The sequence below is a fragment of the Girardinichthys multiradiatus genome, chromosome Y (assembly GCF_021462225.1).
Source record: "Girardinichthys multiradiatus isolate DD_20200921_A chromosome Y, DD_fGirMul_XY1, whole genome shotgun sequence".
Classification (NCBI taxonomy): domain Eukaryota; kingdom Metazoa; phylum Chordata; class Actinopteri; order Cyprinodontiformes; family Goodeidae; genus Girardinichthys; species Girardinichthys multiradiatus.
The window spans coordinates 27,644,058-27,659,284 of record NC_061818.1 but is presented as its reverse complement, the minus strand read 5'-3'; the positions used below and the strand labels follow the sequence as shown (position 1 = coordinate 27,659,284).

The following is a 15,227-nucleotide window of genomic DNA, read 5'->3' as shown; positions in this document are numbered from 1 at the left end:
TGTATATTTTCGGGGTTCGAAAAGTATTATTTTTCATATTAAAAAAAGAAAAACAAGGAATGCAAATAATAAAAGGTTTTATTTATCCTTGTACTGTTGTTTCTGACATGGTTTTCTCCTACACCGAACTATCGCCCTCTTGTGTCTAAAGAAGAAAGGTGCATTTATCTTAAACTAAAACTGATATGATAATATTAATAACAATATGACACTAATAAAGCCTATTTTAGCTAAGTGGACAATATTACTCTGGAGACTAAAATACTGAATATAAAACAAATATAAAACCAAACATTTATGGTCTTCACATGATAACAAAATCATGCTTTTGTGCTTGTCTGCATGTTTTAATTGAAAGCACCTGCATGTTACATTCAAATACTGAATAATTAACACTAGAAAAATACATCTACTGTATGGCTGTTGCATTACACTACTGGAGGGTTAACAGTTAAAAGAAGGTGATTTAGAGGTATTAGGGCGTCCAGGTAAGCATCATCCCTGATTTATTTCATGTGTTTTGGAATTGAGTTTGAGAAATGAAACTTTTCTAAAAGTTACAGTTCTTAAAAATTAAAGTAGGGAGTAATGTAGTAGTAGTTGCAGATAAGGTAGGGGAATCAGAGTGAACAAAATACAGTATATGATTTTCTTTTATAAAACTACATGAATGTAGTCAATTTTTACTGTTTCAGTCACCATTGGTTTTTACACACAGTGTAAATTAAGTGCAGTCCTTCAGTGTATGTAGATGATGACAGTAGCTAAAATTGTAAACTTTCCTTAAACAAAGAGTTGCTCCTCCTTCTCCGAGTGGCTACGTCTTAGCTTCAAACTAGACAGGATCTTCTGGGCTGGAGAGGTCAGGTGATGCTCAGCAGAGATGGTTTTTGGATGGTGAATGCGATTCTGTCCAACACTGTGTCGATTACTGCTCAAATTTGCATTGTTATCAGCTTGTCTCCATCTTGTCATTTCATGAGGGGACCTCTCAGTTGTACTGGATGGAACTGCATCTCCAGGTGAAGTAACTGTGGTGTCCACTCCCAGCATGTACTGCACAACCTCTCTAGGGCTCAGTGGAACATCCACCTTACCCTCTGCTATTGTAGTAACCTGGTGGGGTTGCTGAATGATCTCATAGTGGCCTTCTAAGTTTTGTAGAACGCTCTGTGATCCAGGCTCTGGAGAGGAGCTGCTGCTGTTGTCTGCACTCCGATGACTGACCCTTTTGGGAGTTGCTGGCTGAGGTGTTGCAAAGTCTGGGTTAGAGAATTGAGTTCCTAAGTTATGATACCGGTGATACTTCACAGGCTGTCTTGTAAAACGATAATGTGGTTGTGTGCCTGAATCAGAGGAAGATTTCCCTGCAGCTTTGCCTTGAGAATCACTTGATGTTGCTCTCATAGCCAGGACTAGAGTGAAAAAAAAATACATAATTGTGTGATTTAAAAAGTAAGCTAGTGCTATCACAAGCTATTGACTATAAACAAGGCTTGTGTTATCTTGCATATAGTTTAGCAAATTAAGCAAACCTTCCCTGAATATATCTGTCTGAGCTATATTGTAGAAAAAATGTATCTTATTTCTCAAATTGAAACTGAAATAAAATTTCTAAAAACATGCATATTGTTGATTTGAGATCTACTGTATATACTGTGGTATGCACATGGTCAGTTGTCGGTTAAAACATTAGAGCTGCTTGTGGATGAAGCCACACAGAGAAAAAAGAAAAGCTAAAGAAAAGCAAGCAAAGAGTAGTATAAGCTTCCTGTGCAGCAGAAAAAGACAAGTTCGTTTATTTTGTTCTTTGTTTTCGAAAGTTAGATATGAAGACTCTTGAATGACACCACAACTTCTAATGTTAATCATATGTCATCAGTCTGGTAAAATTTTGACTATTTGTGCAACTGCTGAATTAAAATGAATCTTACAAAATGTAAATGTATATCTGTTTTATGAAACCACATACCATCAAAGGGAAGTCTTAGTTCTAAAAATAACTAGAGGAAATGTGCTGAAAAAAGTGATGACAACAGAACTTGTGGCAGCCTACACCCACGGCATCGAGAGTTTAAAAAAATACCCCGCAATAGGCATCAGCAGCTTGTATGTAAGAAATTAGGTAAAGAACCTGTTATCTTCAGGTTTGACCATTTAAATATGTCTTTTAGCACTAGCCTAACATGGCATCTGATGTAATACATGGGCAACTGAAAATACCAATAACAACGAAATATCTATGACATCAGTTTTATTTATTCCATCAGGGACATTTGCTTTATGCCCACATCTGCCTACCTGCACTCTCACTGGCTTCAAGGCTCAGCTGGTCCACTGCCTCATTGGATGAAGACTTGTCAGATACATAACCCTCGCTTGAGTCTCTCTTGATAACTCGTTTCTGTCGGAACGATACAAGTTGAGGTGGATTTCTGGGATTGTCTACTGATCGCTTCTAATTCTGCTACATTCTGAGATTAATTCTAAATGGGGCAACCGCTACATTATGTGCAATAATTTTGATCCTATTAGCCTTTGAGTAATTTCATTGAGTAATTTTAAATGTTTAACGTGGGATTTACATTTATTCTAGTTTAAGTAAATAGCAAAGTCCAAGAAACTAAAACTTGAAAGGACTTTATGCTAGACAGAGCTTCAAGCAGAAATAGAGCAGGTGTGCAGTTTCCTAATCTGGAAGAAATGAGCAAAAGGTTAATGTGCTAAGGCTAATTAAAGTACGCACAAAGTAAATGTCAGGCAAATGTGATTTATCCTTTTAAGAGTATGATACTTACTTCTACAGACTTTGGAAGCTCTCTAGGGGAAGTGTCAAGATCCAAGTCCGAAACAACTCCATCCAGGGGACAGGAAGCTCTGGGAGGTGTTTCTGGGAGAGGTGCTGTAGGGGCTGGGGGACGGGGTGTATTTATGCTTTGCTCAAAGCCAAAAATCCTGTCATGATGTGTGATGAGGAACTCCACAAGCAAAGACTGGTAGTTTGTCTCCAGAAGGGCAATCATTGCCATGTCCGTAGACACTAGAGGGCGCAATAATGTCGGCCCAAACACAATGCCCAGATTGCTTGGGGACATCTTATTATCGTAATTCTCTGAAACTCTGTGGGGTCAAAAACATTGACAGATGTAAGTACAACCTCACATAAAAACAAAGGGGCAAGAGTTAGGTTAAGTGGAAATAAAGATCTTCACTCTGTAGCATGCTTACCTTTGCAGATGAGAAATAAGGTGCTGCAAAGTCGTGTAGCAATGTGAAGGAAGCTTTTTCAGTAGCTTTTGTAATTTGTAAATATTGTCCATTATCTCATTGGGGTCTGGTGAGGTTTCCCTTTCACTTAGGTGCTGAAAGGACTTTCCCACCCTCAAGAATTCATTGTACAGGTCAAAGGTTAATAGAGGCTCCGGAAGCTAGAAAGTATAGCAATGATATGATTTGCTGAGAGGAGGACACGTTGCTGCTGATGACTAATGTTCTTTTAGGTAACTAAACTTTTTTTCAAATCAAATGATAAATAGCCTTTTTATTTAACTTAATTGCAACTTCTAGATGTACCTCCTTGAAGAAGTGCTTTAGGATCGATGTGATGTCATGTGGAGAGAGATCAGAAAGGTCCACCTGGTCCTTCTGTGTCTCAAAGGTCTGGCAGAGCTTCTGAATACGAGGTTTTGATCCACTCACACGATATACCCCCTGAGAAACAAACAACAAACATCGATATTAGACAAGACGTTCAGACTTGAGAAGCTACACATTCTGGGTTGACCTTTATAAAAATGGTAAATAACTACCTGAACAGAGAGAGCACGACTTTCAATCTCAGATGTGCAGCATCGAACAACAAACGGCACCTCATCTGGCCTGTCTTGTAAAATCACAGAGAGGTCCACTCCAAATACTGTGCCCTTCTTCTGCTCACACTCCAGCTGACACACCTCCATACACTTCCTGTGGAAAGCTAGCCCACACTAAACATGTGGGAGAGAAAGAACAAATATTATTATGTCTTTTCTCATATTTTTTAATGTGCTTTGCTCTTTTGTCCATAATAGTTTGCATCATTACAGTTAATCTGTCAGACATGGCTTCATACCTCCTCACATTCAACCCCACTGACAACAATGTAGTTATCACACTGTTTGCATTTAACCATCTTGCTTTTCATTTTTTTGAGCCGATGTGTCAGTGCAGCTCGGGAAAACATTCGTGTTTTTACCGACTGGCCATCAGCATACTCTGTGGACATAGAAAGAAGACAGTTTTATGAAGTTTAATGTCAATAGTGGTACGAATGATATGAATGTGTGCAGTGAGGAAACCAACCCGGTTCTGACACCATGTCCCGCTCATCCAAATCATCTGATGATACTGTCAAAGTAGATCCGGTTTTAGGAAGTCTCCTGTAAGCTTAAACAGGAAACAGGAAAAATGCTAAATTCTGGCAAAATCTTCATTTTTATGCAAATATTTAGTTACAGGAATAAATGAAGGGCTGTTCTTACCAGGGCTCGAAAGGGATTCCAAACTGCCACCAATACTCTCACTGTCACTGTGCCCTGTTTTTCCTAAAGAGCATCAAAATACAAGTTAAACTAAAGAGAATACTTTGTTAAAACCTTGTTTGTCCTGATGTAATCTTGTGGAGCCCTTACTGCCTTCAGTGAGTCGTTTGTAAGGTTTATCCTCTGTCATTGGTAAAGAATCCTGCAGAGGGCTGAGAATGTTGCTGGTTTTTCTTTTGGTGCTTTTAAATAAAGGATTAAAAACATAATTTTGGTGAGTAAAATAGTAAAAATAGCACAAATAGATCCATTGAACCAGTAGATATAAAACAATGTCTGCTGCAGTTCTATTGAAAAACTTCCAATCTCAGAAAAGTTTTAGCTCAGATCCTTACATTTTACCATGAGGAGTGTAGTCCTGAAAGGTGAAGGTTTGGAGAGTTTGCTCAGGGCGACGCTTGCTGAGGACATAAAGCACATAGGGTTCTCCAGGCTCTACAGTTCTGCAAGTCAACTCAAGGTTCTGATAACTGAGAGGCATGGGCTCTGTCTGCTGTCGCTGGTAGTAGAACATATTGACTGTGACCTGAGGCAAAGAGACACTGAGGTTCAAGGGTCAATAACTGTTAAGGTGTTAATTTTTAACATAAAATTATTAAGACAATTGCTTTTTGAGGTGGAACTGTAACTTTTGTTTTCATAATGTAAGCTCATGTCAAAAACCTTCTAAAAAAATCCTAGTGTTGAAGCGTGGTTTATTTACACAAGTATAAAAAGCATTGCAACTTATTAGCTGAAACAAGACATTAGCTAGTTAACACAGCAGTGTATACATACAGTATAGTATATTAAGGCAAAGGGTTACCAATGGTACCTGAAATCATTGTTTTACAAGACACCTTGTCTAGATGCATGACAGGATAAAAAAACAATGGTTCTTATTTTTATACCAACCTCTTTGAGCAAATTGTCTCCCTGACAGATGAGCTTGCGAATGTGAGAAATGATTCTTTCTTTGGTCTTTACTAATTTGTCTTGGGTGAACTGGGCGTCAATTACACCTTGTCTGTAGAGAAGTTCTGCCTCTAAAACCTAGGAAAAACCCAAAGTGGACCTGAGAGTTGGTAAACAGTCAAAAACCTCTTTATGTTTATTTGTTTATGGGATAAAACACATACTTACTGTACTTAAATTACCACCGTCTTTTCCAAAAAGGTTACTGTGTAGACTTAACATAGCAAATACTTAGAGCATCCCTTTACCATCATCAATATAAGGCCTTCATGGAAAACTGACGCAAATACTATTGGAAAAAGTTTATCTGACACTACTTACTATAGGTTTAATGCAAGAGCGAATATGAATATATCTGTTCAGAGTTGAACAAATAAAGACAAGACAAATATGTGTTTTTTTCCGAGGACTGCATTAACTTCGTGTATTTATAACTTAAGTTTAACAAACCTTTGACTGGGCTTCATCCTTGGACTTCCTCCTCTTATCGAGTGTTTTTACTCCAACTGTATCATCCACAGCTTTTGCTGAGATTGCTTTCGCCTTTTCCAGCTCTTCACAGCGCTGGAAGTATTGATGCTTGGCCTTTTTAAAAGCTGTTACTGCATCATTCTGAAAACAAAAAATAGTTATACACAGTAGAATAAAGAAAGTAATATTTATTATTAGTTACAGATGATTTATAAAAAAGCATCCAAACACGTCATGTCTGGCGGGTATCGGGGCGGAGGGCTGGATGGTGGCGTGGAGGAGTTGCAGCATGTGGGGTAGTAAGGTTGCGTCCTCTTTTTGGATGTGGGGTCACCAGCATTTGAATCGGCAGACCGGTGACATTGGAGCTGAGCTTGTTGGGGTTTCTCCTTGGGCTGTCATTGCAGTGGCAGTGATGTGGTGCGTTTGTGTGGTTGCAGGGGCATGGTGGGGGCTGCAGGCCCCGGGTTTATGCTGCCGACCAGGAACCTCTTGCCAGGTGAGTTTGTCCCGTCTTGATGTGGGGTCAGGGGCACCGTTGCTCGGTGGTGTCTACTTTGGTGCGCTTGTGGTCAGGGGCTTGGATGGCATTGCACAGGGCCCTTGCCTTACCATCATGACATGCCGTGTGGTGGAGGGCAGGATGTGGCAGGGTGCTTGCAGTGGAGCTGTGTGTGTCTTTATCGGCTTTTCGGGGTGGAGCTCATCTGTGGGGGTGCGACCCTGTGGGGAGGGGATCTATGGTGTTTGGGTCCGGGGGCATGTGTGATATCTGTGTTCTGGTTGGGGGTGGCCCTGTGAGAAGATTCATGTTGGGGTTTGTGGAGGGTGGGGGAGCTCATGGGGTTGAGATCAGAATTCATTGGAGGGTTCCTAGGATGGCTCTGGTTGGACAGGCCCATTTGGACCAGGCAGCCCTCCATTGTATGTGGCCCCCTCTCTGGATGGGGACGGGGGTCATTGTGGACTGGGGTTGGAGCGGAGGGTCGGGGTCTGGGCAGGGGCCTTTGGATTTCGGGTGGTGCCGGCACTAGTCTGGGCTGGTGCTGGGGCGGTCTGCCTGTCTCCACTCCAAAGGAAGGGGACCACCTCCTGTGTCCATTGGCTGGTTGCCCCTCTAGGGTATCAGTACCTGGACCTGGGAGTATAGAGTTAAGTATGGGGAGTGTGAGTGAGTGTAAGATGTCCATTGTTGTGTGTCTTTAAGTTGGGTGTGTCTGTGTGAGTGTTTTTTATGTGTACTCATGAGGGTCGGAGTGTGTGATTGTGACTGTGTGTGCCTGTTTTTGTGCCAGGTTGGGTCTTGGGCGGTTGCCCTAACCCTAACCCTCTCCTGGATAATTTTTTTCTTCTATTTTCTTCCTGACACACTCCATACTTTTGGCTGGTGTCTCTGCCCGCTGATGTATTGGTGGTTTTCGGTGTCCGGGGCTGGGTACTATGGTGTGTGCTGGCTCACTCTCGGAGCCTGGGCCCCCTAGCACTGTCGGGCCTCTGCTTGGAGAATGATGTGTCCCAGGTTTTTGGGTCTCTGGGTACATGGCTGGATCTACTCCAGCGTAGATCCAGCTGCACCTCCCTGGGGCTTCTGCGCTGTGACTGCTGGGTGATTCCCCAGGGGCTCTCCGCTGCTGTTCTTTAGGGTGGTTGTGGTAGTCCCGGCGGTCGTCCTCCCCAAGGTTCCTGTCTGGGGGGCCTTTGGATGTCTGTGGCTCAGATCTCCTCTGTGTCTGTCTTGGGTGCAGGGGGGCAGGTCTGTGGCTTCTCACACTCGCTATTGCATATTTTTACGGAGAAACCTTATATACACAAGCGTGCTCACACTTACACCCTCAGGTGTTTGATACAGGTGTTAACAGATACACAGATGTTATATATTGAGCCGCAGTTAAAACTAAATACATCTTGCATTCATTAGTACACTTTTGGGTAACAAGGCTGTTGTTTCTGCAGGTGTAGAAGCAGTCTTCTAGGGTGTTATCCTGTATTCTCTTTACCCTTCTTTCTCTCCATTACTTTTTTCTCCTTCTCTCCCTTTTTCCTTTTTGCCCCACCTCTACACTGAGAGACTTCAAAAATATATTACATTTACCATTTTATTGTGTTCTAAATGTAGAATGCCTTTTATTGTAACTATCTAGCCACCTATTTAGTAACAGCTTTTTGAGTTTGACAAGAAATGTCTTGCAATAAACAGAGCTTCACCTCAGCTATAAACAGAAAACCTGTTTCACTCACCATCTTCCTTTGTGCCCTTGCCCACTGCTCTTTAAACTCTCTGCGCCACTTATCGATCTCGGTCCTCTTGTCAGCCAAAGCCTATATAACAAAAACAATGCTTGGCATCAAACATCCTAGAATCTAAAGATGGTTTATTGAAACTTTTTGTTGAAGTTTGAATGTTGACATTTCTACCTGGTAGCAGCGGTTGTGCAAGAGCTCTGAAGTCCTTCTGGAGGTCACACTATTCTTTATATCTTGTTCCAAAGCCATGGTGTAAATATACTGTAGTGGCATCATTTCCTGAAGAGGCAAGAACATTTTTATTTTGTTTGACCAACTTCGGATTTCAGGTACAATATTGCATTCCAAAACATTACAGTAGTAAAAAGAAGAGAATATTTTTATTTGGTTACCAAGGTCGTACCTGTTGTACCACATTGACCTTTGCTCCTTCAGCTGCCTTCATCACATTTTTTGCAAATTCTTGCTCTGTCAATTAAAAAGATCAGGTAATATTGACACCATATTTCTAAAACTGTGTATGCACAATTTAATGCTAAAGGTTCCATTATGATGAAATTTAATCAAATTATGTTAATAATTTCATTTTAAAAGAAGGGCCACACTTAGTTAAAAAGGGACAAAGGAGAAATAAATCTGGTTATCTAATATCTAGAGATAAACTCCTGATCAAGTTCTGTTAAATAGCTGATATTTGGTAATGATTAGTTAATGAGTAATCAGCCAGTTTCTGATTACTTTGACACACATTTTAGCAACATCTGTTTAGCAGAGAATTTACTTTCTCTAGAAACTGAAGCAGATCCAGCTTTCCTAGGACCTGCTGACTCCGTTCTACCAGGCCACCACCAAGAGTCCCATGTCCTATTGCTGCACAGTGTGGTTTGCAAGGTCCACATTGAAAGATAGGAAAACTAAAGTGGGTGTGTTGAGAATAGTAGAGAGGTTGTTTGGAATATTGCTATCATCTATGGAAGAAATAAAATTAAATGTTCGTAGTCTGTTTCAATTTTCTAAAATTATTATTTCTTTGAATTCATTTATTTTAAGACCCAGGTTGTTATAGGAACACCACTGTACCAAATGCTTTATCCGCTCTCCGTAGGCTGTTTCGTTGTTGTCATGACTCAGTACCAAAATGTCAGTCTCCTGAGCAAACTGAAGGGTGTTTGTGGTATGAATGAGTGGGCAGTCCAGTGTGAACTCAGAGTAGAGGAAAGGAGTGGGAACACAGCCCCATGGTGCACCGGTACTCAAGACAAAAGCAGCTAAGATGTGATCACCCCGTTCTCACCTTCTGTGGTTGGTTTCTGCAGAATGACAGCACCTATGCATATAGTGACCTACCCACACCCAAACTGCTCAGTTTTTAACTAAAATGATGTCAACGTTAGGACACTAAAGTCTAGTACACAAGAAGCCAGTACCTAGTACGTCATAATTTCTAGATTATCATCATGTAATAAAAGACTAGCAGTTAGTCATGATTTGTCCCTATTAGTTTCTTTGTAATTAAGCCCTTATTTTAAAAATGGCAGTGTACTGTTATTATTGGAAAACAGAACTTACAACTTATTGCTATTCACTGTGTAAACATTAATTTTGTTTGAGCTCCACCCAGTTTTATATGTTGTTGCAATAGACTGCTTCAGACACAGCTTCTGTGAGCAACTCTGTTTTTTGATCACTTCCTCTAGACTTGTAATCTTTATATCCCTTTCTGGACACCACCTGTTCAGGCTGGTGGATGGGTAACCAGTGTCTATGTGCTCTGAATGAACCCCGTCTTTTTTATTACCCTCCTCTTGCTTGCTAATCTTTAATCCTTTCTCTCCATGTGTTGTTCTCTGGGGAGACTGCACATGATCAAGCAGGCTCAGTAGGTCCATTATTATAAAATATGATCAATTTCTCTACTAAAATACTGCATGTGCACATATATGTATTTTTTTTATCTCCCAATTTGCCAAAACAAAGCAAGATCATGCTCTGCTTCTTTAGCTGAAGAAAATTTGGTGAAATACACAATACCACCAAAGACCAACCACCATTTTCCAAAACAACTATCTTCTTAGTGAATGACAGTCAACATGCATTTTGTGAACAACTCTTGTATGGCAGCATTTGCTTACCTGTTATATTTTAATACACCACCTGCATGATAGTGCACTCATTTGCATGTTACTTTGCTGCTACCTTGTTTCATCATTTTGTGAACTCACCCAAGCAGATTCTCTTCTCCATCCAGGCAAGAAGGTCCTTGGCATAGCGGCACCACATCTTGCCGTACTGCAGTGCTGTCTCCACTCCTTCCTCACAGCGAAAGAGGGCCAACTCTGCTTCTTGGGCTGTGAGGGAGTACATCAGCATCACTGTAGGCTTTGTACACTTGGAGATGAATCCAGAGATAATACTGGGGTTGCTGAACTACACCCAAAAGCTTTTCTTTCCTGGAGGACTTAATCTACCACCAGCCTCAAAGAAACACCAATCTATTCTACAGTGTCAGCCCCAAGATTGTACTTCAAATCAGACAAGATAGAGCCACCAAAAAATCAAACAAAGTTTTAAAAAGGAACACAAACCCAGCACAGGAAAAATTGATTGCATCTGGAAAGTCATAGCTGTTCCTCAGGGTAAGTTGTCGTTTCCTGGTGTTCTCAGCAGAATGTGAACATGTCAACACAGTTCATGTATATTTTTCCAAAAAAAAGGGATGTGTGTCATAGAGTAGGGCTTATATCAACCACAGATGAACAGCTCTAGAAAAATAACTTCCCTCCTCTCCTCTGTTCCTCTCTTTGAATGGCCCCTCCCCCTCACACCTGTTCACTTCTGGTCAGCTTTTGAGAGCTGGGCCACTTGGTGAGACCAGAACAACATCACAGAGCCAGGGGGCACTATCAGACATCACCATGTCATTACTTTACTGTAAACTGGCTGACAGCTTGTTTATTTGCCAACCTCTGACTTCCTTCTCTCTGAGTCATTCTGCCACTGAGTGGATGATGTATGCGTGAAAATTACATGCTCTTAAAATAGCTCTCCACAAAACGTTTTATTCTTCAACCTTTTCTTTGCGTTCAAACCCAGCGCAGTGTTTGAGAATAGAAGGTTGTCACAATTTCACTTCAAAACTTGTAATTCTTCCAACAAGTTCACACGTTATGGCATTGTCAACAAGCAAAGGCCATCAGAAAGAGTGCTGTAACTTATCTCAGAGGTTCCTCACTCAGCCATGTAGATTTTATTTCCTCAATGTTTTGACGTGGACACCAAATCCAATTGTAGCATGTGAAAAATCCAACTGGGGGATTTTTTTTGTCAGAGATCAAAAAGTAATCCAAAAGGGTGAAAAAAGTATGGCCTGGTGATGTGTTCGTATTGATTATTTAAAAATTCAATGTTTGAGGAGACCTTCTGAACGTTTTAAGAAAACAGCCCATGTGTAATGCTGTGCTGCTAAATGACTACCACCCATGGCACTTGGATTGAGGATTATCCTAGTTAGTCCAGATTGCTTAGTGAAAGACCTTACAGTAGCACTAAGGTTTACCTCCTGGAGTGTTGATTGGCCTTCAGAGATAAAACAGAGTGGGGGAGGAGTTGTTGAAGTAACAAGATTTTGTTTAGTGTAATGATTTTTTTTGTGTCCTTGCAGTTAAGACCAAGCTAATTCATAACCCAGAGATATTTAGATTTAAAATAACTTGAAGATTTTTTATTACTATTATTTAAATTTTAATAATATGGGAGAAATTGATTTATACCTTTTTTTTTTTAAATCCATGTAAAACCATTTTCTCATTTTCTGGTGAGATCTTTCTGCAGGTATTTAGAAAATTTTCCTTTGTCTTTGATTTAGAAAGAGCTCCTTGCTATCACCCTAATCTTTAGCTCCCTCCACAGATTCTATACCTTTCAGGACTCTGACTGAGCCACTACAAAATGTTAAAATTACTTAAATTCAAAATAAATATGTTGGTAAAATAAAAATGCTGGTAAGATTAAATCTGACCCTGTCATGGGCATGAATATTTTTTGGCTTAACTATATATGGCTTTTGTTGTCTACACACGGTCTGCTGTGATAACAAGTTTTCATTAAACTGTGGAAGTTGAGCACCAGAGCATCTAATAATGGGTGCAGTCTATTTAGTCTGTATTTTTTCCACCGAGCCTTGTAACTCTGACATCTCTTTATTTAGTCTATCCTTTCTTCTCGAGTGTAATAAATTTGGAGCATCTGTGTCTCGCTTAAATCCTCTTGCTTTATCCTAATCTTGTTACAACAGGTTAACTGTAACTTACAGCTAAGAGTGAGGAAATAGCAAAGACTAAAATAGACTATGCATTGCTAACAGCAGCTCATGTTTCTTGTAAGAAACTGATAGGATGACTTAAATCAGTGACATCATGTCACTGAACAGGTGATTAAACTAGTGACCTTAAGCACTGGAACAATGTTCTGATAAATGTTGTACAGGGCCCTGTACATCACCTGCTCAAGGTTTATGCAAGCTAGACATGACGATGACTACACAGCACGGAGTCAATATATTATTCACCAGCATTCTTATTTACTCTCTGACTTCAGGAGGAAATAGTACCTGTTTGGTTTCCATCGCCTTCACCACCCTCAGCACCAATCTGTAAATTAAAAAAATGCTTACACTATCTAAGTACATCTACAGTCAACACAGCACTCTGTTAGAGGGATGATAACAGACATTCATTTTTTCTAGAGTAAAAAAAATCAGCTATTTTAATAACAGACATGTTCTCATTAGTTTTAAGGAAAAGAAATCTTACATGTTCATTATTTTGCTCTGTGAACTCTGCACCTTCTCCAGGGCTGGATTCTGAGATGAATTGGCAATCATTATCTATTAGCAGATTCTCTACTTCTCTGAACACAGGAGAAAATGTAACAGGAGAGAAAAATGCACAATCAAAAACAAATACCTCAAAACTACAGGGTTTGTCAATGAATATGAGCTGTGTCCATTTCATAACAAAAGTAAAAAGGAATCACATAATCTAGGGGTCATTTTATTCCCCTACTTTATGTCATTTATGCATTAAATCTTGTTAACATCTCTGTCAATTAAAGGAAATTCAGCAGTTGTGTAAAATTCATTAAATTAGAAGGACTTTTATCCAAGTTTATCAGAAAGTAAGAATTCAAATTAGAGATGATAAAAAACCTATACATATAAAAATAACTATTAAAATGTAGAAAGAAGTATGAATATAAATGTTAAACATGTAATTCAGTACTTTTAGATGTGAATATTTTAATAAGTGCTGTTTTTTTCTGTAACAAATAAAAAAAGCCACAAATATCTGGTTCAACAGTTTATACATACATACTTACGTCGAGATTAAAGAGAGATCAAGATTATCGAAATCCCTGAAGATCTCACTGTATCGCTTGGTTTCATATTTAAGAGGCTTCCTCACCTCTGAAATAAAAAATCAAAAAGATATGATAAGACGGTCATCCTATTTATGTCCCACATCTTAAGTTTTAATAAAACATGTTGATAGAACACAATGAATACAGAGATGAGGCGAAATCAGCTTTGAATACATAACAATAAACACCTAATAGTGCATAATCCAGATGTTTTGTTTTTTTATTGCAGTTACACATGCAGGTCAAACTGTGTGATACACATCAACTACAGAACGGTTTACAAACATAATGAATCTTACAAGTAGACAAATGACACATATTAGGATTAGTTACTGAATAAAACAAAATCGAACTGAGGTCCTCTTTTAGACTGTAGTATCTCACAGCATTTCCTGAACATTTCTGTGAAGCACAGTTCTTTTGATCAAATATGAGCTAAATACACAAGGCAGATAAAAAGTGTATTTTGTAAATGAAAAGTTAAACTCCTGTGTGTATGCTATTCAACTATTGTCTCATCTTCTGACAATAAAATAGGTTTTACCCCAATTAATTATAACTGATGCAGCAAGTAAGTTAAAGAAATCTCCCTCTTTCAGAGGCGCCTCCATCTTGGTCAACCACATCCTGCTCACAATTTGTGTCACGTCCCATAATGCACAGAGTGCCTGTTTTTCACACCAGTAGGGTTTCAGTGACAGAAAGTGAACTGAGAGTAAGAAACATATTTAAGCAAAGTTCAACATCAAACTTCCACAATCAGGCCAAAACAGTTTTGTTTGCTGATTATGTGCAAGATTTTGTAAAGGGTTCATGTACTTTTAACATCATTACATTTGTTGCATATTTTGCAAGATTTCTAAACAGAAATGTTAACATTTCTGCACATTGTGATCTGGTACACCAGTCCCAGTCATATTGTATTATAATGGCCACATCCTGTTCAATAAAAAAATCAGAAGTCAAGCATACAAAAGACAGAACTAGAATGTCTCAAAATGAAGGAAGAATTCAGGAAGTTCACAAACCTTTCTGTGACGAGCAGGATGCCTCAAAGCACCACCACTTCTCTAACAGGCACATTTAGGCCCACTGTGCATGCAACATGTGCATGCACCCACATGCAAAGTCTATTCCAATATGGCACCACTGCAATGTCAGCAATTTTCCAAAAAACATCAAACCAAATTTGCCAAAATGGTCATTTTTTACCATACATCTGATAGAAATTGATAAAAAATGTAAAGATTTATTAATAACCTTGGAGAACAAAATATATGAAGAGCAAGAGATCATTGAAGCAAACTTTTAACCAAAGGTTGCATTCTCACCTGTAGTTAGAGAATCCTTGTTTAATACTCCTTCTTCCATTTCTCCTTGCTTTCCACGTACCAGCTAGATCCTAACAGATATACTCGCACATCATTGCACCTACATTCACTCAACAATACACCATTTTAAAAAAATGTGCTGTTGTAGAGGTCGGGAATTTGCTCTAGAACTTGTATACGCAGAGATACACTAGCAGAAAATGACCAGCACACCGCTCTGACTTTGCTA

General features: G+C 39.5%; 1 protein-coding gene across 1 annotated transcript; it reads right to left on the bottom strand.

Annotated features, from left to right (window-relative positions):
• Positions 1-60: 60 nt before the first annotated feature.
• Positions 61-15,201, bottom strand: LOC124863995 (GEM-interacting protein-like). The gene is made up of 21 exons (XM_047358595.1): positions 14,999-15,201; positions 13,626-13,713; positions 13,061-13,157; positions 12,859-12,898; positions 10,472-10,597; positions 8,653-8,717; positions 8,421-8,528; positions 8,244-8,324; positions 5,985-6,146; positions 5,475-5,612; positions 4,916-5,106; positions 4,671-4,762; positions 4,521-4,583; positions 4,342-4,425; positions 4,112-4,254; positions 3,810-3,986; positions 3,574-3,711; positions 3,229-3,428; positions 2,799-3,120; positions 2,302-2,404; positions 61-1,415 (listed from the first exon to the last, which is right to left on the bottom strand). The coding sequence occupies exons 1-21, from the start codon at positions 15,036-15,038 to the stop codon at positions 784-786; spliced, it is 3,090 nt and encodes a 1,029-aa protein (XP_047214551.1). The 5' UTR covers positions 15,039-15,201; the 3' UTR covers positions 61-783.
• Between the last annotated feature and the right edge of the window lie 26 nt (positions 15,202-15,227).

Excerpts from the sequence above, each read along its gene's own strand:
- LOC124863995 (XM_047358595.1), bottom strand. The coding sequence starts at position 15,038 with ATGGAAGAAGGAGTATTAAACAAGGATTCTCTAACTACAG. Across the intron at positions 3,987-4,111 it reads GTGGGGTTGAATGTGAGGAG|TGTGGGCTAGCTTTCCACAG; the intron begins GTATGAAGCCAT and ends CCACATGTTTAG. Across the intron at positions 3,712-3,809 it reads GTCGTGCTCTCTCTGTTCAG|GGGGTATATCGTGTGAGTGG; the intron begins GTAGTTATTTAC and ends TTTGTTTCTCAG.